This window comes from Chanodichthys erythropterus, chromosome 14, assembly GCF_024489055.1.
Source record: "Chanodichthys erythropterus isolate Z2021 chromosome 14, ASM2448905v1, whole genome shotgun sequence".
Classification (NCBI taxonomy): domain Eukaryota; kingdom Metazoa; phylum Chordata; class Actinopteri; order Cypriniformes; family Xenocyprididae; genus Chanodichthys; species Chanodichthys erythropterus.
This window is the reverse complement of record NC_090234.1, coordinates 44,224,971-44,248,456: the sequence shown is the minus strand read 5'-3', so window position 1 is coordinate 44,248,456 and position 23,486 is coordinate 44,224,971. Positions and strand designations below refer to the sequence as shown.

Genomic DNA, 23,486 nt, shown 5'->3' with positions numbered 1-23,486 from the left:
CACTGATGTTGGGCCGTGTGGTGGTGTAAAATTCACACCCCGATTGCCTGATTCATAAATTCTGAGAGGTCCATCAATACATTTGTAGCTACATATCATCACACAACAAGATGACTGCACAGCAGGCCAGAATGACCATCAGGCCACCGGGAAATATCAAGGAGAAAGAAACTAAACACTTGAAACAAGGAACAGAGAGACTTAAGAACTTAATGGAAATCGGTCCACGATTTGATGAACAGAACTGATTCATGACTGTTCAGATTTTGTAGAATTCATTCTGAGCAAATAAATAAGACTAACACATTCACAGTCAAGACTCATTTTATTTCATCATGTCAGGTACTGTGTAGGCTATAGTAAGTGCACCATCACAAAGGATAACAATGGTAATGGTAAATTCCATTAGGAACACATAGGAGAATCACATGGAAAAAGCTCAGGACATAACCACACTTAACATAAACAATACTGGACAAGGAAACAAAGGAAACAGAGGGCTTAAATACATAGGAGAGTAATCAACTGAACAGAAACAGGTACGTAGAACTAATTAAAGGATTAATTGCTTAGTGTGAGCATAGGTATACAGGTCATATACACATCACTCAGTGAACACACTGTCAAAATTAAAGTCCTCAACCACACCCTATTACATTTAACATAATTAATAAGTTCAAACATACAAAAATAATACAAATAATGATAAAATATCTTAATGACCACAAATAATAAAACAACATAAACATAATACATCTGGGTTCGTCGCACTAAGAATTTAAGCCCCAACAAAAATATTATATACCGTTATGTTATAGTTTGATACCCCTTACAAGTACAATGTAAGTAATCCAGTTCAATCTTAACATTGAACTTCTCAAGCTTAATGTTCACGTTCATGCTAAACGATAACAAATATGTATTTGCATGCATCTAATCAAATAGGATGAACACATTTTAGAGCTTATTATAATTTAATGTTGTTAATTACATTATGATAATTAATAGCAATTGCTCCTGTCATTTAAAAAATCCACAGTTACTGATTAAATGGATCTTTCTCTTCATTTGTTGGTGTTCCATGCCATCTCTTCTGTGGAAAAATGCAGAACTTGAATTCAGTTAATTGTTAATTAAAATGTAAGGACAACCCGTTTATCCAAATATTCTCATCTGATACTCACCAGCCCTTAAATTTAATTCCGATTTATTAAGCATCTCTTTCTTCATCTTAATCTTTCAATCTGTCATTTAATTTTAAGAGAAATAATTTTAAAGAAGTACATAGACAAAAATATGAACTAAACAGGTCTATATTAAATATTTGTATTGGGATAGTGCATCCCAAATAAAAATAGTCATCATCTACTCATGCTTGTTGAAAGTTTCTCACCTGTACCACAGAGAAAGGCCAATGGCAATCAAGATAATGATGGCAATGGTGACGGTAACGGCAACGGTAACATTCATATTCCATTTACATTGTTCCTAAAGGGAAAACAGCATATTATTATTAGATATGTTATGAACATTCAGAACATACAATAATATTCAAGAAATTTCTTCACAAATTTTAAATCCAAAAATGTCAGTTCAATCTCTGCCATCAGACAACTTTGTTGAATTATCAATTAATAATGTTGCAGAAAAGTGCTGGCTATTTTGATTACATGAGAATGACAATATTAGTTTGAGTGGTCCCTTTTCAATGCAAGGCCATCAAAAATTAAGGGTTTATCCTGATATTGTCTGTAACGTTCAGTCTTTGAATGGATACTGTACACTGTAAAAAGAAAGAAAGAAAGAAAGAAAGAAAGAAAGAAAGAAAGAAAGAAAGAAAGAAAGAAAGAAAGAAAGAAGGATAATGTACTGGCAGAAAATTACCAGGACATTATACAGTAATTTTACGGACATTTCCATTAACAAAACATAACACAACAAAGTTCAAAATACAGGTAAAACACCTGTAAAAATTAAATACATTAAATTAAATTAAAAGTTTTTTACAGTAGCCTATTCAGAGTGTACAGTATTCATTGCTCAAGTAAGTTTGGGGAAAAAGTGTTCTCTGATGTATTTTACTGTAGAGTGACAGTTGTGCCCACTTTTCTTCTACATTACAATTCACTATTATTGTTGTTGATGTTGTTAGTAATCAATGTCTGCATAATTAGTTTTCACACACAAATTAATTAAAAATAAACTCAGAGAGATAAACCTGAAGCTTAAACGGTTGAGCAATTTTGGTCAGCGCCTCATCATTCTTGCTGCAGTTCAACAAACCCTGATCTTCATTGAACAGACAGTCCACAGTGAGTGTTTTCATCCTGTTCACATATCTGCTGCTGTCTGGTATGACTTTCTCTGGCTCAAATGTGTGATGAAGCGCCATAAAAATAGCTGGTTTGGATGCTGTTTCAAATAAAAATACAATAAGATAAATGTGTAAACAGTAATATCTATATGTCTTAAATCTTGAAGTTACCTGAACGGTTATTAAGATCTTTCAATGCAGCATCAATGTCAGTTCCGACCCGTGAAGAAATGGTGCAGAAGACCAAAATCACATCACACTCTCTCACAGTGTGCACCTCCTTTAAACCAGGCCTTTGTCGATGGAGACGATGTAAAATCTGGTTCCGTAAATCGCATGAATTTCCAGTCTCAATTATAAAGTATTTTCCTTTAAGATGAAAAACAAAGTGTTATTTTTTGTTGCGTAGTTTTGGACTATGAACTTTAGGTTTCAATACAAGGTTATAGCCTATTTTGTGACAAGTAAGAGAAGACCAAAAACATATGAAGAACGAGCAGGGGTATAACTTAAGTCACAACAACTATCTTATGAATCTTATCTTATGAATAATGTTTTCTCTATAATGTTTTAGTAATTTAATAATCCAAAATCTTACCTTCAATACTTTCATTTTCCAGCGTCATTTTTGGCTTTTCTTTCTTTCTCTGTCTTTTGTACTGGTTATCTGAGTGTTGTGTAGTTACGCTGAAACAAATTTTATTATTACTTTATGGGTGATAATAAAATTTAGAAATGCAGGAATTAATAGGCTAATTGTTAAATAACCATTTAACAAGTGATATAATAATGTATAATTACTGCTTATCTGAAACATGGAAAATTCAGTATTTAAAGCATGCCATAGGGCTGGGATCTAAAAAAAATCTGTATTTAATTAAAAAAAAAAATGTTATTTCACATCCTGCCCAATATTGTCCTAGAAACAATGTTCATATTGAAGGCTATAAAAACAAACGTACTCGGTTACTAACGTAACCTCGGTTCCCTGAGATACGGAACGAGTACTGCGTATGGGGAAAGGTCTCCCTTTTTCCCCGCTGCTGAAGCCTTTTTCAATAACGCAGTGTAACTGCACCGTCATTGGTTCACTCATAGACAAGTTGTTGAACCAATGACGGCGCGGCATAGCTGCGCGGCCTATGGCGACAAAGCGCGCGAATATTCCCGCCGAAATGGGCGGGGTTAAGGGCTATATAAGCAGGCGTTTCGCCATAGGATTTCAGTGTCATTCGACTGAAGCGACGACCCTGAGCCGCAGCCTCGTGGCACGGCAAGTATCGCAGTACTCGTTCCGTATCTCAGGGAACCGAGGTTACGTTAGTAACCGAGTACGTTCCCTTTCGATACTTCACTCGTACTGCGTATGGGGAACGAATTCAACCACGCCGTGCCACGGCTGGGAACGATATAGCTTGAAGCTTGGACACCTGAGAGGGGGCCAAAAAGACAAGCGAGAGGGCAAGCCCTTACCGAACCCTTGCGTTACACTTAGAGGAAATTTATTTCCATGATAGCGTGAGGCGGAGCTCATCTGAGGCCGCTAATCACACTGAAAGGACTCGAGCCTGTAAGGTCGGGACATCGAGATGGTAAAACCTGACAAAGGTGGACGGCGAAGACCAGCCGGCCGCCACACAGATGTCTTGGATGGAAACTCCGTTGGACCAAGCCCATGAGGAGGCCATCCCTCTAGTGGAGTGGGCTCTGACTCCTATGGGGCATTTGGCTCCCAGTGAGGAGTAGCACAGCGTAATAGCGTCCACTATCCAACGAGAAATGCGCTGTTTTGAGACCGGAGATCCTTTGGTGCGGCCTCCAAAACAGACAAAGAGCTGATCTGACTGTCTGAAAGACTGCGATCGCTCTATGTAGGTCCTCAATGCCCTGACAGGGCAGAGTAACTCCAGCCCTTGCTCTTCCGTCGAAGGGGGCAGAGCAGAGAGCGAGATGACCTGAGCTCTAAACGGCGTTGAGAGCACCTTAGGGACGTAGCCATGCCTGGGTTTCAGAACGACCTTAGAGTCTCCAGGCCCGAATTCGAGGCATGCAGGGCTCACAGAGAGGGCCTGCAAATCGCCAACACGCTTAACCGAGGCCAGTGCTAACAGCAAGGCGGTTTTTAGCGTCAATGGCCTGAGGTCGACTGAGCCCATTGGTTCAAATGGGGCTCCTTTTAAGGCCCTGAGGACCAAAGACAGGTCCCAGGAGGGAACGGTGAGGGGGCGAGGAGGATTCAATCGCCTAGCGCCCCTCAGGAAACGGATGACAAGTCCGTTTCGTCCCACTGATTGGCCAGCAATAGGAGCATGGAACGCTGCAATGGCTGCTACGTAAACCTTGAGCGTGGAAGGGGTGCGCCCCATTTCCAAGCGTTCTTGGAGGAAAGACAGTATAGAAGATACGTCACTCTCCATTGGGTCTATGTTGCGTGACGAACACCAGTCAGCAAAGACCGACCATTTCTGGTCGTAGAGGCGTCTCGTGGACGGCGCTCTAGCCTGAGAAATGGTATTTAGGACGTCCCTGGGGAGGTTAGTAGGCTCCCATCGAGGGACCAGAGGTGCAGAGCCCAGAGCTCCGGCTGTGGGTGCCAGATTGCCCTGTTCGCCTGAGAGAGGAGGTCCCGTCTCAGGGGATCGGCCACGGGGCTCTCAGAGAGAGCTTGAACAGCTCCGAGGACCAAATCTGGTTCCTCCAGAGCGGGGCCACTAGAAGGACTCTGTGTTGGTCTTCTCTGATGCGCCTGATGACCTGAGGGATCAGGGCGATCGGAGGAAAAGCGTAAAGGAGCGTGCTGGGCCATGAATGGGCCAGAGCGTCGACCTCCTTCGAGAAAAATGTTGGGCAATGAGAGTTGTCTTCTGAGGCGAAGAGGTCTATCTTTGCCTTCCCGAAGAGCTCCCAAATCCTGAGGACAACCTGGGGATGGAGCGTCCACTCGTCGGAGGGGACGTTGCTCCGTGACAGCATATCTGCACCCAGATTGTTCCTGCCAGGAACATGAGTCGCTCTGAGCGACTGAAGCCTCGGAAGAGCCCATTCCAGTAGACGTTTCGCCAGAGCGCATAAGCGGCTGGACGAGAGACCGCCCTGGTGGTTTAAATATGACACCACTGTCATACTGTCCGATTGGACTAGAACGTGACGCCCTGTCAAATGAGCCTGAAAGAACTGAAGGGCCTTCATCACTGCTAGCATCTCTAGACAGTTGATGTGCAGAAGGCTTTCCTCTTGGCTCCATGAGCCGAAGGCCGGTCTGCCGTCGCACACAGCGCCCCAACCCGAGTTGGAGGCGTCTGTTGCTAGCACCGTCCTTCGTGAGACCGCCTATAAGGGCACTCCGCGCTTGAACCATACAGGGTTCGTCCAAGGTTTCAGGGCTAGAAGACAGGCCTGATTGACCTTGAGGCGAAGGCGGCCGTGCCGCCAAGCGCTGGGAGGAACCCGGAACTTCAACCAGTACTGAAGAGGCCGCATCCGAAGAAGGCCGAGCTGTAGTACCGGAGAGGCGGAAGCCATTAGCCCTAGCAGCCTCTGAAAAACTTCAGAGGGAGGCAGGCTCTGTTCTTGACTGAGGCTGTGAGCTGCTGAATCGTCAGAGCGCGCTCTGGCGAGACTACTGCCGTCATATGGACTGAGTCGAAAACTGCTCCCAGAAACGATATTCGTTGAGTGGGGCACAGCAAGCTCTTGGTTGCGTTGACCCTGAGACCCAGGCATTGTAAATGGCTGAGGAGCACGGATCTGTGGTGTTCCAGCTCGACTCGCGAACGGGCTAGAATGAGCCAGTCGTCGAGATAATTCAGGACTCGGATTCCCGCCTGTCTGAGAGGGGAAAGTGCCGCGTCCATGCACTTGGTGAAAGTGCGAGGAGCCAGAGACAGCCCGAAGGGCAGGACCGTATATTGGTATGCCACTCCCTCGTATGCGAATCTCAAGAATCGTCTGTGACGAGGGGCTATCTGGATGTGAAAATACGCATCCTTCAGGTCCAGCGAGCAGAACCAGTCCTCGGGGCAGATGTGCGCGAGGATCTGTTTCAGTGTCAGCATTTTGAACTTCCATCTCATGAGGGAATGATTCAAAAGTCTGAGATCCAGGATGGGTCTGAGACCACCATCTTTCTTGGGGACCAGAAAATAGCGGCTGTAGAAGCCTGACTCGCTTTCCGCGGGGGGAACTATTTCCACAGCTCCTTTTCTTAGCAACGTCATGACTTCGGCTCGGAGGACATGGGCGTCGTCCGGATTGACCAAAGTTTGAAGCACCCCGCCGAAGCGAGGGGGCCGGCGTGCAAACTGGAGCGAGTAACCCTGAGTTACGATCCCCATGACCCAATCTGACACATCGGGGATGGCCTGCCAAGCCTCGGCCCGAGTGGCAAGGGGTTGAATGATATCGTGTGACAGACCGCCGCTGAGGGGGTTGTACACCGAGAGTAGCGGAAGAGGAAATTTGCTCTCTTTTAGATGATATAAAAATTTGTTCGCCGTGAAAACGGCGTTTGGAGTGGGCGCAACAGTTGTGGGCCCAGTTGTCACTTGAAACATGTTTCCCACACCCGGATTTAAACGAGGCGGAGGGGAAAATGTTCGTGGGAGCTTTTGGGGTGGTCCGGTCGCGACGGGACGATTCCCCATCCTCTTCCTTCCTGGCAGATCAGGATGACTTCGGAGGCACCGGGTCCAGCACAATCTTGGGCCGGGGTCCCTGGCGTCTCGGGAAGGGATGGCGCTTGGCAGAGCGCGAGCGCTGGCGTTGCTCCTTAGGTGGCGCTGACTGCGGTGCTGCAGGTGGAGCGGGCTTGTGCTGCTGAGCCGATGCAGTCCTGGGGCGGCTGGAAGCAGAGCTGGAGCGCTTGGGCAGGAAATGTCTCATGGCCTGAGACGATTTCTGTGCCGCTGTGAAGCGTTCAGTGAAGCCATCCACTGCAGGGCCGAAGAGACCAGAGGGAGAGACCGGGGCGTCTAAGAAGGCCGTCTTGTCATTGTCCTTGATCTCCGTCAAGTTAAGCCACAGGTGGCGCTCCAACACTACCAGGCTGGCCATGGAACGGCTGATGGCCTGAGCCGTAGCCTTCGTGGCTCGTAGGGCAAGGTCAGTAGCGCTGCGAAGGTCCTTGAAAGCCGGCGCGTCAATCCCAGACTCGTCCAGAGAGCGGAGGAGTTTGGCCTGGAAGACTTGGAATATGGCCATGGAGTGTAGCGCAGAAGCGGCCTGTCCTGCCGAAGTGTAAGCTCGACCAGCTAAGGTGGAAGTAGTCCGGCAGGGCTTGGAAGGGAGTGACCTCTTAGCTTTCCATCCCACAGCCGCGGGAGGGCAGAGGTGAGCAGCCACTGCTTCGTCAAGGGGTGGCAGGTGCTCGTATCCCTTTTCCTCGGCGCCGTCGACGGCAGTGAGGGCGGAGCGGTGCGTGGTATGAAGGCGGGCGGAGTACGGAGCGCGCCACGACTTCGTCAGCTCCTCGTGGACCTCGGGAAAAAAGGGCGCTGCTCGCTGGCGAGGGGCTTGGCGGCGGCCAGGCAGGAACCACTCGTCAAGGCGACTGCGCGACGGCTCCTCAGGTGGGGCCCAGTCGAGGTCCAGCTCTTCTACGGCTCTGGATAGGATGCGGAAGAGCTCGGCATCCATGCCCTTGCCATGTTCAATGGGCTCCAAGGGAGGCGGGGGGGCGGGATCGTCCGATTCGCCAGCCCACACTTCTGCTTCGGAAGCCGCAAGAGACATGGAGTCGTCCTGCTCGTCGTCTGTTCCACCGAATGAGACGAGGTCACTCGCTTCCGCAGAGGGACGCTGCTCAGGCCGAGAGAACAGGACGGGAGAGGGTTCCCTCGGAGGAGAGGGCGAGGCACACGGGAGCTGGGCCGGCGTGAGCTCGCCTATCTCCTGGCGCTGGGTCGCTCTGCCCCGCTGTCTCTTCCTAGCCGGCTCGCGGGAGGAAGGAGACGGGAGGGCGCGAGCGGCGAGATCACCCTCTGTGAAGAAGGCGACCCGCGAGCGCAGGGAACTGAGACTCATGCACTCGCAGTGCGGGCATGAGTCCCCAGCGAGCGCGCCGTCTGCATGGGGCTTGCCCAGGCAAGCGACGCACTCGCTGTGACCATCACCGTCGTGCAGGGGGGCCCTGCACATGCCACACGAGTGGCGGGGCATCTGAGAAGACGCCGTTGCCGTGAAAACGGCACTTGGGTGGCTCTTTTAGAGCGGCGAGGGCCGCGGAAGCTCTAGAAGCGGTGAAAACCGCTGAAATACGCTCTTTTAGAGCGGCGTTAAGCCGCGGTGAAGCTCTCAAGACGGCGCGCCGGATGGCGGCAGGGGACACACAGGAAGCGGCCGGGAGCGGGAAGCGGGAGGCGGCGACTCGGCGACGGCGCTGACGCTGCAGTCGGAGAGGGCGCCGGCGCTGTCCTCAGTCCAGCGAGTCCAGGCGAGTCCGCTGCGGGAGCCTCTTCAGACGGCGGAGAGAGCAGTCAGGAAGGCGGCGAGCTTCTCGGCTTCAGGCGGAGATCAGCGAGGAGATGATGAGGTCGTCGCTGAAGGAGAAAACACTGAAATCCTATGGCGAAACGCCTGCTTATATAGCCCTTAACCCCGCCCATTTCGGCGGGAATATTCGCGCGCTTTGTCGCCATAGGCCGCGCAGCTATGCCGCGCCGTCATTGGTTCAACAACTTGTCTATGAGTGAACCAATGACGGTGCAGTTACACTGCGTTATTGAAAAAGGCTTCAGCAGCGGGGAAAAAGGGAGACCTTTCCCCATACGCAGTACGAGTGAAGTATCGAAAGGGAACATGAATGTAACCGTGTAGTACATGCTATATTATGTGTAAAAAAAGGGGTCCAATAACATTACGCCTATATATTCTAAAATTGTGAATGTAAATGTTTTTTAAAGCAGAAGTTAAATACACTAAACTAAAAATGAAAATAAATAAAAACAAAATAACAGACTAATTATTAGGCTATTTTGATTTCCCTACAACAGTCACAACACAGTTACTGCTATCATATGAATACACTTAGTGGTAGGTTCAAAATTCTACATATGGCATAATTATGTTCGCCAACAAAAACAAATTTTCAACAACAAATATTTTTAGCAAAATGTATTTTACTCAGAATTATTGCGCTCTATTAAACTCCATCTGTTTGGCTTTTTCGGAACCCATAGAGATTGCATTGCAGTGCCTGCAGTTTAAAAAAAAAGTTATTTGAATGGAAGTCTATGGGAACACTCGGGGCAATTCTTGGCCAGAGCGAAATCAGAGAGATGAGAGGGCCTGTATCTCTTACCATTGGAGAAAGCGTAACGGTTAACTTGATCACATGCAGCACCTCTCAGCCTATCATGTAATGGCAGTGACATCAGTCACAACATTCCCTAGTCCGCCTTCTCTTGAAAAAATACATTTTTATCAAGCTAAAATCTACATATAGTTCCCAACGAAAGTATTGTTTAGTGTAAAACATGCTGAAGATTGGCAAACTGTTGATTAATTAAATGATTAGCTATTTCCCCACAAAAGCTGTTTAATCAGAAGCCTCTCATCCATTGACATCCATTCTTCTTCTTCTTCTTTTCAAGTTTAATGGCAGTTGGCAAACCAAACTAAAATGGTGCATTCCCGCCACCTACTGGATTGGAGTGTGGATAACATTATGGTAGTAGTGACCTAAATCCTGTTAAATTAAATTAAATGAGTATCTTTTAAGAAATTAAATACTTCTTCATATATTTTAAATTGCTTTGGGCCAATACCTAATAATGAAATAATTTAAATCTTTCTCTTGCATAAGCCTCACATTTTAATAATACATGTTCTACTGTTTTCATATTTTCCGAACTACATTTGTCACAATACCCAGTCTGGTGTTTCCCAATCCTGAACATACTTTGATTTAGTAAACAATGGCCGATGCGCATTCTTGAAATTAACACTTCCTTCCTCCTATTTCTTATATCAACTTCTGGAAATTTTATGGCCTGTTTGGATAAACTATCCGCCTCTTCATTTCCTGCCACCCCCATATGAGCTGGTATCCAAAGAATTGACATCCATTCATAAAACAGCCTCTGGTCTCATTCTGCGTACCGCAGGGGGCGGAGCGTTAGCTTTAGCCGTTACGCTTTTATAAACGTTGCAGACTTGCCCCCCGTTGAAATCGCCCAAAAACTCCACAGAGCGTGACTCGACACTGACTATATCCAGAGGCAAAACAAACAGCCTAACAGTTACTCTGTGGGTGAGAAATCCGTAAAGACGAAACAGCCCCTGTGTCAAATAAGTCATACGTGTGATCATATTGTTTCTATCATCAGTGTATCCATGACCATGATATCAACATCATCAGTGAGAGTGCTGCTCTTTACTAACCTATGTATGTCAGCTAAAATAACCAAATACCTTTATCGCTTTTTTCATTTTCATTCAAAAATAAACACTACCGAATATGTTTGCTGCACGTGTAACATGAAATCATGTATTTTACAAAGAAATAACATTTTCAAAATCTTGTAATAAGACGAATGTTACTCGTTAACAGTTGTCAAAGCTTCCAGCTCTCAATAGCTTTAATATGACGTCTGAGTTAACACGTATTCAATCATTTAACCTAGCACTATGTTTATGCTTCTCGAACGATAAACACACTCTCACACTCCTATACGCATATAAAAGACAAACACATACAAATATTGTTACAGTTATGTCTGGTTGCAGACTGCATCGGGTCTACTTACTGTTCCTGCTCGCTGTCTCTGGCAGAGTGAAAGTCTAGTTTCACTTTCATTGCTCTATTTGTGAAAATGATCAGAGGGTTGTCCCATGGTTAAAAAAAAAAAAAAGAAAGGAAGAAGAAGTTATAGGCCAAGTATAGGCCTACCGCAAGCTGACTGCATGTATTTTTACATTGATTTTAACTAAAAAATATATATATAAAAAACACAGACACTTTCATTTACACAGTAACACACTTTCATATGAAACATAATTGCATTGTCCACATTTTGATCACATTACAAATGTGCGTAAATATAACAGTCTATCCTTTCAAACTAACATGGAAAACAGATGATTTCTGGAATTGACAATGCAGTTGTTTACAATCAGCAGATTTGAATTTGTATACGAAGTTACAACAAAGATACTTTATATTAGTCTGATTTGCATTGTCGGGGTAATGCATTGTAATGTAATGTTAGTTATGTAATCAGATTACTTATTTAAAGTATCACGTTGCTTTTAAATTTACAACTAAATATAAGAATTACTTTTTAAAATAATTAACACAAGTTACTTTGTTTTCCCATTCATTTACTGACACGTCTCCTGTCCCCATGTTGAGAGAAATCAGGAGTGAGATGCAGAGGTGTTGTGTGCGCTGCATAAACATGATGCTTATTGTAGTCCTGACTAAATGTCATCATGCATTTACTCATCTCATTTACAAAAAGTAGTTTCAGTATTCCTCAAAATGAATGTGAAACGTAAACTCAGAATATTATGCAAACCACGTGAAAGTAATACAACCACGAATAACACACGTGCGCGCGCGCACACACACACACACACACACACACACAAAATACATTTAAAAAAATACTAGACAATGAACCAAGGAAATGAAGGGTTTAAAGTGTTATGAAACCCCAAAACACTTTTTTTTGAGATGGTAACAGATATGTATAGGCTGCACATCATTGAAAACACTAAAGGTACTCATTAATGTTATTCATAAGTGAAAAATAGTTATTTTTGCATTTTTCAGAGCGATTTCTGACTTCCTGTTTGAAAAGCTAAGTCGGAGCAACGTCACAAAATCTGACGTCATCGTGTGTTTTCGGCCAAATATGTATGGACATGGTCGAACATGGTGACGTAGACTGTTTCTCGACATATATTCATGACATAAAGCTCCTTTAATCCAATCACTGCGCTGTAGTATGCATAAGATTATAATTTTGGTATTATGCATAAGGAATCACTTCTCTCGCCTCGGTCTGTTGTCATTCAGAGACATATCGTTGGTGTTCGTTTCCTCAGTGCTACAACACAATGTGTTTTCCTGCGACGCGACCAGAGCAGAGGTTTATGTGCATGTGGATTGTTTTGCTGTAATCTACCAGCACAAATGGAAAATATGTTCGCGTGAGATCGCATTACAGCGGAGAATTCAAATGTCACAAAAGTGCTGTTCATTCAACCTCTGCCTGCTCTCTAGCTGCGTTCAAACCGGGTGTGTCTCATACGTTCTGAAAAGTGAAGCCACGGCCCACGGGCTCTTTCATCGCCCCCTGGAGGCTGGATGCAGTACAAGTCATAAACCCCGCCCCGCCCTCTCAATGCAAACGAATGGCGCTTGTCAAAAAAAAAAAAAAAATTAATTACTCTCCAATACAAAATTTCAGAAAGATGGTTTTGGTCATTTAAGGTAGTTGTTATCACGCTGATATATATTCAATTGTGTTTTTTTTTTTGTGATAAGTTTGATTTTAGCTAGCAATTTGATGATATAGAAACGGGGCGTGTCGGTTTGATTGACAGTTTTGATTGACAGCTTCTCTTAACTGTCGGAGCTTCGAGGGGAGATTGAAGATATATCACTAACTTTTAATTTTCGCTTTCTGTGTTATTTTTACAACGACAAAATGAGTTGTTCAGCAGTAAACTGTACTAACCGACCTACAGGATCTGACGGATCACTCAGTTTTTTCCGGTAACGTTAAATGTGGGCTTTATAAGCTAATTAATAAATGATATTAGCTAAGATAACATGCTTAACGTTAGCCATGACAGAAAAAAAGCAGGTGATCGTTATCTGGCAGTTACTAATTATTTTTATGGGTATAAAAATAATGATTAGCAGGACAAAACTAATGATAGCCTACTCTAATTAATTATAGAGCACTTACAGCAAACCGATCTCCTGTAACGTTACCGTTAGTTTAATTTTATTTAAAATGGCAGGATGACCATTGAGTTGTTTCTAGTGGCATATTATTGAGTTTATCTAACGTTACTGAATTAGCTGTTTCAAAATTATTATTGCTCTAGAAACAGAATATTATTTTGTGCATATTTTAATTGTGTATAATTTATATATTTAAAATACATAAATTACGATATGTTTTGACCTATCCCAATGTATTATAGTTATCACTAATCATTTATTTGAAAATGAACAATGTATATTAATACATTTTTGGCTTTATTAATAAACATTAAAATAAATGTAAATTCCTCTTTGCCAGATGTAATTTCAAGCCATCGTTTAAACCTAATGAAAAAAGGAAAGATGAAAATAAAAATATAATAAATAATAGATAATAAAACAAATAGCCTGTAGTACAGCTGCAGTGTTTAAAAAGCTTATTGTAGAAATTGCTAAGGATTTTGTTTTATATAGTGGCAGATATGTGATATGCAAGTATCCTGTTGATACTAAGACATCTTTTTTTGCTATGTGTACTTGCATATCTACTTTTGCTAACAAAACTGGCCTATATTAACTCTGTGGTGGTTGTGAAATGTGAGGTCATTTTGTTCAACGTTAATCCTAAAATGAAGATAACAAAAATGAAACAACAATCCATTCAAAATATATTTATTTTATATGAGAAAAAAAATGCATGTGGTCGCCATAAACTGTATGATGATAACTTTGACAGACTGCATTAACTAAAGATCGTTTTTGCTGTCCAACCATAGTGTCCAACACATCGTGAAAGACTTGTTCATTTTAAATCATTTAAAAAATAGCCAACGTCAGTTTTAATATAGTATATTATTATGTCTTTAAATTTAAGTCGTTAGTTGTTGTATTTGTATTTAACTTACCTTATTTCAGCAAGCAAAAGAGAAGTTCAATGTGAACCGGCAATAAAAAAAACGAGTAAGAAGTTCAGGGGGCGTGGTTGATTGCGAGTGCGTTTGGGCGGAAGCTTGATACCGCGGCTCCGCCTCCGGCTCCACTGACGGTTCCTTCTGCGCATGCCCAGGCTCCAAACTTTTTTTTTTTTTGACGTATTGCGTAACATGTCAGCGCCCATTCGGTCGGCCATTTTGACTTCAGTTCATTACAATGGAAGGAAGCAGCGTTGCGTCGTCCATCTTTTTTTACAGTCTATGGTTCAAACCGGGTCTGTGTCTCATACGTTCTGAAAAGTGAAGCCACGGGCTCTTTGATCGCCCCCTGGAGGCTGGATGCAGTACAGGTCATAAACCCCGCCCTCTCAATGCAGTCGAATGAGACTTCAGTGAAAACTTAAAAATAAATTCTGCTTCAAATAAAACTTTCTGAAAGATGGTTTTGGTCATTTAAGGTAGTTGTTATCACACTGATATATATTCAATTGTTCGTTTTTGTGATGATTTAGATTTTAGCTAGCAATTTTATGCTATAAAAATGGGGCGTGTCGTCATGATTCGAAGTTGATTGACAGCTTGTCTGAGGACTGTCGGAGCTTCGAGGGGAGATTGAAGATGTATTAAAGGGGGGGTTACATGTTTTTTTTCTAGGCTTGATTGTGTTTTGGGGGCACAGTTTAACATGTCTTAATGCTTCGTTTTTTTTTAAATGCTGTATTTTTCATATATTTTATCTTAATTCTACACCTCTGTTTCCACTGTCATATGAACGGCTCGTTTGACTTCCTGCTTCTATGAAGCCACTCCTTCCGACACACGCAATGTGCTCAGATTGGTCAGCAGGTTGGTTACTGGCCCAGTCTGTCGTGATTCGCTGAAGCGCCCGGAAACGCGACGCCCCTTACCATTCGTAGTTACGCGCTTAGGTGGAAAGTAAATAATAGCGCCTACATTGCTGTATCAAATTGAGCCGAATCAGACCCAGATGAAAGTAGAACCTCTGCAATCGCGGCTTTTAAAGGACGTTTATGAATGGTATTTCATTTAGTATTTGTGTCAAAGTGTTTAGATAAGCTGTCACTGCTGTTTGTTAGCTTTCAATATACAGTTTTATCCTGATTAAAGCTTTCCTGTAGTAAATACATGCCTGAGTAGTCGCATTTTTGTAAAGGTAGCGTTTAATTTATAGCATGAACAACTGTTTGTCTATGAACATAGAAGTTTGTTGGTGTTTGTTGCACTAAACGAGTTGCTCTTTGTATACGTCCTAGATGCATTAAAGATAGCAACAGAACTATAACATTACGTTTAAAAGACAAACAATAAAACGTACTTACAGTTTGGGGCTGATAAACAGCAGCTTCTGCTTTTAAAGTGGGAACTGCTTCATCTTTCAGTAAAAGTCTTTGTGTAAATCCAGCATTAAACTCGTGTAGATTCAGGAAGCTGTCTTTAGCCGTGCATCCAGTGTAGAAAATATCACAGATAATAATGGGTTCTATATCTTTTGTCGCATCGCACAGCTCGCGTTCGGTGTAAACAACTCTTCCGCTTTCATTATGCTGCGCCACATGGCCTCGCCCACTTTGTTGCGTGTTCCCGGGGGCAGTGTTTATGTTAATAGCAAGGGTTTATGATGTCACCAACCCGGGAAGAAGCTCTTGTAGTCCAAACCACCCGTTTTTGTAGGCAATAACATGCCATAACTTTAAAAGACAATATCTCCGTGTGCATTGAACTTTCAGCGCTGTAACTTTGCAGATACTGTTTATGCTGAAGCAGCAGCATTACACACTAACTAAAGTAAAAAAAGTGAAATCGCATGCAACCCCCCCTTTAACTAACCAGGTCCGTAGCCAGCCTGTTGAAAGGGGGGTTCTTTTTTTCAAAAAGTGGACCTTTTTGCAGTTTTTCTCCTCCTTTTGTATTTAATAATGAGGTTCAAATACTTCATTTTGGTGACCTTTTATGCACTAATTTGTGCTGGATTAATTTGTCTGCTGGTATCTTAACGAGCACACTTTTTGATGCACCTAAAATATTTACTGCATTGTTGTCAAATTGCTTCCTCATGTATCACCTTTGTCAGTCCATACACAGTTCATAAGTTTAAAGACCACACTAACAACAGAATAGATTTAATGAACTTTAGTGAATATTAATAATAATTCTTCTCATCATCATTTCTTGACTCACTGTCAACGCCTCTTTGCATTTCCATTGGCTCCAGTCTGCCGGTATTGGCCAATCACAAAAGTCGATATTGCACAACCAATATCACTGAATATCCCACTATAATGCTACGTTTATATGGCTATTATATTGTAGACTATTGAGTGGATAAAATATAGAAATCCTTTTAATATATATATATATATATATATATATATATATATATATATATATATATATATATATATTACAGTATTTCCTGTGGTGGGCGGACATTGGTTCCTCTAGGGGGTCCAGGGGCATGACCCCCTGGAGGAAAATTTTGTATATTTTAAATTTACACGCATAAGTCTGGTGCATTCTGAGAGCAAAATCAAGTGACTAGATCAATGAAGAAATTTGTTTTCTTGTAAACAATTTTGTTCTCTAAAAGTAATTTATTTATTGGTGATGGTAGGGCAATAATTTATTAGTGGGAGCCTGCATCTGTATTTGTGGAACTAATGGTCACTCTTTGATTTGTTAACCAATCCAGAATGCAATAACACCACAATCAGAATCACTGAAGAAAAGAGAAACACAAGAACAACAACTGACTTCAGTCACAGCCTTTTTAATTGCTTAATTATCTCATTAAGCAAAATTAACACTGTCAAAATTAAAGTCCTCAACTACACCCTATTACATTTAACATAATTCAAATTATATACAAGTTCAAACATACAAAAATAATACAAATAATGATAAATTAAAGACCACAAATAATAAAATGACATGAACATAATACAACTGGGTTTGTTGCACTAAGAATTTAAGCCCCAACAAAAACATTATATACTGTTATGTTGTAGTTTAAAACCCCTAAGTACAATGCAAGTAATCCAATTCAATCTTAACACTGAACTTCTCAAGCTTAATGTTCATGTTCATGCTAAACGATAACAAATATGTATTTGCATGCATCATATTTAATGTTGTTAATTACACTATGATAATGAGTAGCAATTGCTCCTGTCATTTAAAAAATCCACAGTTACTGATTAAATGGATCTTTCTCTTCATTTGTTTGTGTTCCATGCTATCTTATCTGTGGAAAAAATGCAGAACTTGAATTCAGTTAATTGTTAATTAAAATGAAAAGATGACCAGTTTATCCAAATATTCTCATCTGATAAAACTTAAATTACTTATTAAGCATCTCTTTCTTCATCTTAATCTTTCAATCTATCATTTCATTTTAAGAGAAATAGTTTTAAAGAAGTACATAGACAAAAATATTAACCAAACAGGTCTATATTAAATAGTTGTATTGGGATAGTGCATCCCAAATATAAATACAGTCATCATACTCATTGAGAGGAGAAAAAGTAAATCAAGATAATGATGGTGATGGTGATGGTGACGGTAACGGTAACGGCAACGGTAACATTCATATTCCATTTCCATTGTTCCTAAAGGGAAAAAAGCATATATTATTATTAGATAAAATGTTATGAACATTCAGAACATACAATAATATTCAATAAATTTCTTCACAAATTTTTAATCCATAAATGTCAGTTCAATCTCTGCCATCAGACAACTTTGTTGAATTATCAATTAATAATGTTGCAGAAAAGTGCTGGCTATTTTGATTACATGAGAATGACAATATTAGTTTGAGTGGTCCCTTTTCAATGCAAGGCCATCAAAAATTAAGGGTTTATCCTGATATTGTCTGTAACGTTCAATCTTTCAATGGATACTGTACACTGTAAAAAGAAAGAAAGAAAGAAAGAAAGAAATTAAACAATATATAAGGAAAATTACTTCAAATTAATACAGTACATTGTGCTCTATTTTTATGGATTTTTTTTGTACAGTAGCCTTTTCAGAGTGTACAGTATTCATTGCTCAAGTAAGTTTGGGAAAAAGTGTTCTCTGATGAATTTTACTGTAAAGTGACAGTTGTGCCCACTTTTCTCCTACATTATAATTGACTATTACTGTTGTTGTTGTTGTTGTTAGTAACCTGAAGCTTAAACGGTTGAGCAATTTTGGTCAGCGCCTCATCATTCCTGTTGCATATCAACAAACCCTGATCTTCATTGAACAGACAGTCCACAGTGAGTGTATCCATCCTGTTCACATATCTGCTGCTGTCTGGTATGACTTTCTCTGGCTCAAATGTGTGATGAAGCACCATAAAAATAGCCGGTTTGGATGCTGTTTCAAATAAAGATACAATAAAATAAATGTATAAACAGTATTTCTACTAATAAGGTCTATACATTAATATCTTAAGTCATTGTCTGGTGCTTAAATCTTGAAGTTACCTGAACAGTTATTAAGATCTTTCAATGCAGCATCAATGTCAGTTCCGGCCCGTGAAGAAATAGTGCAGAAGACCAAAATCACATCACACTCTCTCACAGTGTTCACCTCCGTTAAACCAGGCCTTTGTCGATGGAGACGATGTAAAATCTGGTTCCGTAAATTGCATGACTTTCCAGAGTCAATTATAAAGTATTTTCCTTTAAGATGAAGAACAGAGTGTTATTTTTTGTTGTGAAGTTTTGGACTATGAACTCTAGGTTTCAATACAATGTTATAGCCTAGTATTTTGCGACAAGTAAGATAAGACCAAAAACATATGAAGAACGAGCAGGGGTATAACTTAAGTCACAACAACTATCTAATGAAGTCTTGTTATGAATAATGTTTTCTCTATAATGCTTTAGTAATTTAATAATCCAAAATCTTACCTTCAATACTTTCATTTTCCAGAGTCATTTTTGGCTTTTATTTCTTTCTCTGTCCTTTGTACTGGTTATCTGAGTGTTGAAACAAATTTAAATACACTTGATTATAACTTTATCAGTAATTAATAACCATTTAACAAGTGATATAATAATGTATCATTACTGCTTATCTAAAACATGGAAAATTCAGTATTTAAAGCATGCCATAGGGCTGGGATCTAAAAAAAAATCTGTATTTAATTAAAAAAAAAAAATGTTATTTCACATCTTGCCCAATATTGTCCTAGAAACAATGTTCATATTGAAGGCTATAAAAACAAACATGAATGTAACCGTTTAGTACATGCTATATTATGTGTAAAAAAAGGGGTCAAATCACATTAGGCCTAGGCTATATTCTAACATTGTAAATGTAAAGCAGAAGTTAAATACACTAAACTAAAAATGAAAATAAATAAAAACAAAATAACAGACATTATTAGTTATTAGCCTACCTTACAACAGTCACTTTACACAGTTACTGCTATAGTAGGCTACAAATACACTTAGTTGTATTTTCGAAATTCTACATATGGCATAATTATGTTCGCCAACAAAAAAAAATTTTCAACAACAAATATTTTTAGCAAAATGTATTTTACTCGCTTCCACTCGATCTGTCACAGATATACGCGCCAGTCACTCCTGACTGCAAAATGGAAATATTTTCTCGACTTTGTAACATTTTCAGATGGAGAATCATGAAATGTAAATTATGCACAGCTTAAAAAAAAATTAATAGAGGTATGTTCATTTACACCAATCGGTGCACAAATTAACGTTACGTATGATGACGAAAGCACGTTAGTGCGAGCCCTCCCGGAACCCATAGAGATTGCATTGCAGTGCCTGCAGTTCGGAAAAAGGTTCTTTGAATGGAAGTCTATGGGAGCACTCGGGGCAATTCTCGGCCAGAGTCAAATCAGAGATTGTATATAATGGGGAGATAAGAGGGTCTGTTTAATCAGCATAGTGAAGCCTCTCATCCATTGACATCCATTTGCAGAATGATAAGAGGGCCTGTATCTCTTACCATTGGAGAAAGCGTAACGGCTAACTTGATCACGTGCGGCACCTCTCAGCCTATCGTGTAATGGCAGTGACGTCAGTTGCAACATTCTCTAGTCTGCCTTCTCTTGAAAAAATAAATTTTTATCAAGCTAAAATCTACATAGTTCCCAACTAAAGTATTGTTTAGTGTAAAAAATGCTGAAGATTGGCAAACAGGCTGTCGATTAATTAAATGATTAGCTATTTACCCACAAAAGCTGTTTAATCAGCATAGTGAAGCCTCTCATCCATTGACATCCATTCAAAAAACAGCCTCTGGTCTCATTCTGCGTACCGCAGGGGGCGGAGCGTTAGCTTTAGCCGTTACGCTTTTATAAACGTTCCGGTGACTTTGGTGAAATCGCCCAAAAAGAGGCGGTACTCCACAGAGCGTGACTCGACACTGAGGGTGCGTTCACACTTGTCATTTTGGTTCGATTAAAACGAACCCTGGTGCGATTGCTCGGTTAGTGCGGTTCATTTGAACATATGTGAACGCTGCCATCCGAACCCTGGTGCGCACCAAACAAGCGGACCGAGACCGCAGAAAAGATGGGTCTCGGTCCGCTTCCAAACGAACTCTAGTGCGGTTCGAATGATATATGAACGCAACACGTACCAAAGACATGTAACCGAACCAAAAACAGGAAGACAAGACTGGACTAAAATGGACAGAATCCTCACGCATGTCGGTTTTTTTCGTCATAGACGCGAGTTTGCCCATGACAGACATCAGACGCGCGTCTCCATGCAGCAGATCGTTTATGTGTAACGGAGGGATTTTCCCCGCTGTTTTGACTACTTTACACATTTTATAAACTCGTCACGAGTTTCCAGCTGGCCAAAATACCATCACATGCAGGCTACGGACAACTACACACAACGAGCGCATTTACCTCAGAAAACAGCATTGTTTTGGATGTCTCAAAATAGGCAATACGTCATAAAATCCGACCAATCACGTTGTGAATGTATCCCTATGCCTGAAGGTTCGGTATCTTTTGGTTCGGTGATAAAATTGCCAATCTGAACGCTAATCGGACCAGGACTAAATGTTTTTTTTTTTTTTTTTTTTTGGTCCGGACCAAATGAACCAACCGAACTACAAGTGTGAACGCACCCTGACTATATCCAGAGGCAAAACAAACAGCCTACTCGGGGGGTGAGAAATCCGTAAAGAAGAAACCGTCCCTGTGACAAATAAGTCATAGGCCTACGTGTGATCATAAACACACTCTCACTCCTATACACATATAAAAGACAAACACATACAAATATTGTCACAGTTATGTCTGGTTGCAGACTGCATCGGGTCTACTTACTGTTCCTGCTCGCTGTCTCTGGCAGAAAGTCCAGTTTCACTTTCAGAGGGTAGTCCGATGGTTAAAAAAAAAAAAAAGTTGTTAGGCCTACCGCAAGCTGGCTGCATGTATATTTTACATAGATTTTAACTAATATATATATATATATATATATATATATATATATATATATATATATATATATATATATATATAAAACACAGACACTTTCATTTACACAGTCACACACTTTCATATGAAACATAATTGCATTGTCCACATTTTGATCACATTACAAATGCGTAAATATAACAGTCTATCCTTCCAAACTAACATGGAAAACAGGTGATTTCTGGAATGGACAATGCAATTGTTTACTATCAGCAGATTTTAGTTTGTATATGAAGTTGCAACAAGAGTACTTTATATTAGTCTGATTTGCATTGTTGGGATAATGCATTGTAATGTAATGTTAGTTACATAATCATATTACTTATTTAAAGTATCACGTTGCTTTTAAATTTACAACTAAATACGAGAGTTACTTTTCAAATAATTAACGCAAGTTACTTTGTTTTCCATTTACTGACACGTCTCCTGTCCCCATGTTGAAATCAGGAGTGAGATGCAGAGGTGTTGTGTGCGCTGCATAAACTTATTGTAGTCCTGACTAAATGTCATCATGCATTTACTCATCTCATTTACAAAAAGCAGTTTCAGTATTCCTCAAAATGAATGTGAAACTCAAACTCAGAATATTATGCAAACCTGCAATAATTTAGTTAAATTACACAAATATACTTTATGTATTTAATCTCACTTTACTGTCTTTGCTGCTGACCTTTAATGAATTCAACCTTTAATGCAATTCAACTGTAAGCAAAAATTACTTTAGATAAACTTCACTGTCATGCAGCTGTGGTGAAGAAGAGCATGATGATCAAGACTCATTAGTCTTTATTAATTAAATTCAAAGGGCACAGGAAAACTCAGGAGAAAGTTATACAACCACGAATAACACACACACAGACACACAAAATAAAAAAAATAAAAAAATACTGGACAATGAACCAAGGAAATTAAGAGTTTAAATACACAGACAGGGTAATCAAAGTAAAACAGAACAGTGTAGAGCTAATTAAAGAAACTAACTAGGGAAGAGAACTCTAAAGAACGAACGCGCCGCCAGTTTCGTTTTTTTTCTGTAAGTAGAACAGGGAAGGTGTAGGACATACAGCGTAAGCTTTTTGAAGAACACGGAAAGTGGAAGCACATGCAAGGTGATAATTTGTGTTTATAAAGCATATACAGTTGTATTTTTTTTTAGAAAATGACCGATTGTTTTGCTAGATAAGACCCTTATTCGTAGGGCTGTAGTCAAGTCCACCTTTGTAGAGTCCAAGTCAAGTCCAAGTCCAAGTCAAGACCGAGTCCAAAGAGGTTCAAGTCCAAGTCAAGTCCAAATCCAAAAAGTTCGAGTCCAAGTCAAGGTCGAGTCCAAAGAGGTTCAAGTCCAAGTCCAAAAGGTTTGAGTCCAAGTCAAGTCCGAGTCCAAATGAGACAGTCAAGACAGAGACAGAAAAAAAGAATCCTCTTCAAAACCACGTACATAACTATTGATAATTTGTAATGCGAGAGACAGCATATCTTCTATTCTAAGATAATAATTTTGCATTATTACTTGTTTTTAAATTCACTTCAGCTGTGGTTCCCAAACTTTTTACAGTCGCGTACCTCCTGAGGCATTTAACATTCTTCTCTCTTCCACTCAGACTGCTGCAGTCACACCTTTCCCATTAAGGGACAATATCTTCCCCCTTAAACTGATTGTGCATTAAAGTGCTTTATTATTATTATTATTATTATTATTATTATTTTTCCTTTATAAATACCTTTAAAAATAATGTTTTAAATTAAAAATGTCCAAAAAAGAAATAAGCAATGTTAAAACGAGTGAACTAAACCCGCCAGTAGGTGGTGGTAAATCTTAATGAGTGA

General features: G+C 40.8%; 1 protein-coding gene across 1 annotated transcript; it reads right to left on the bottom strand.

Annotated features, from left to right (window-relative positions):
• Nucleotides 1-312: 312 nt before the first annotated feature.
• LOC137035879 (uncharacterized) lies at nt 313-11,128 on the bottom strand. The gene is made up of 6 exons (XM_067409651.1): nt 11,059-11,128; nt 2,913-3,001; nt 2,486-2,683; nt 2,219-2,412; nt 1,394-1,488; nt 313-1,093 (listed from the first exon to the last, which is right to left on the bottom strand). The coding sequence occupies exons 1-6, from the start codon at nt 11,106-11,108 to the stop codon at nt 1,021-1,023; spliced, it is 699 nt and encodes a 232-aa protein (XP_067265752.1). The 5' UTR covers nt 11,109-11,128; the 3' UTR covers nt 313-1,020.
• Between the last annotated feature and the right edge of the window lie 12,358 nt (nt 11,129-23,486).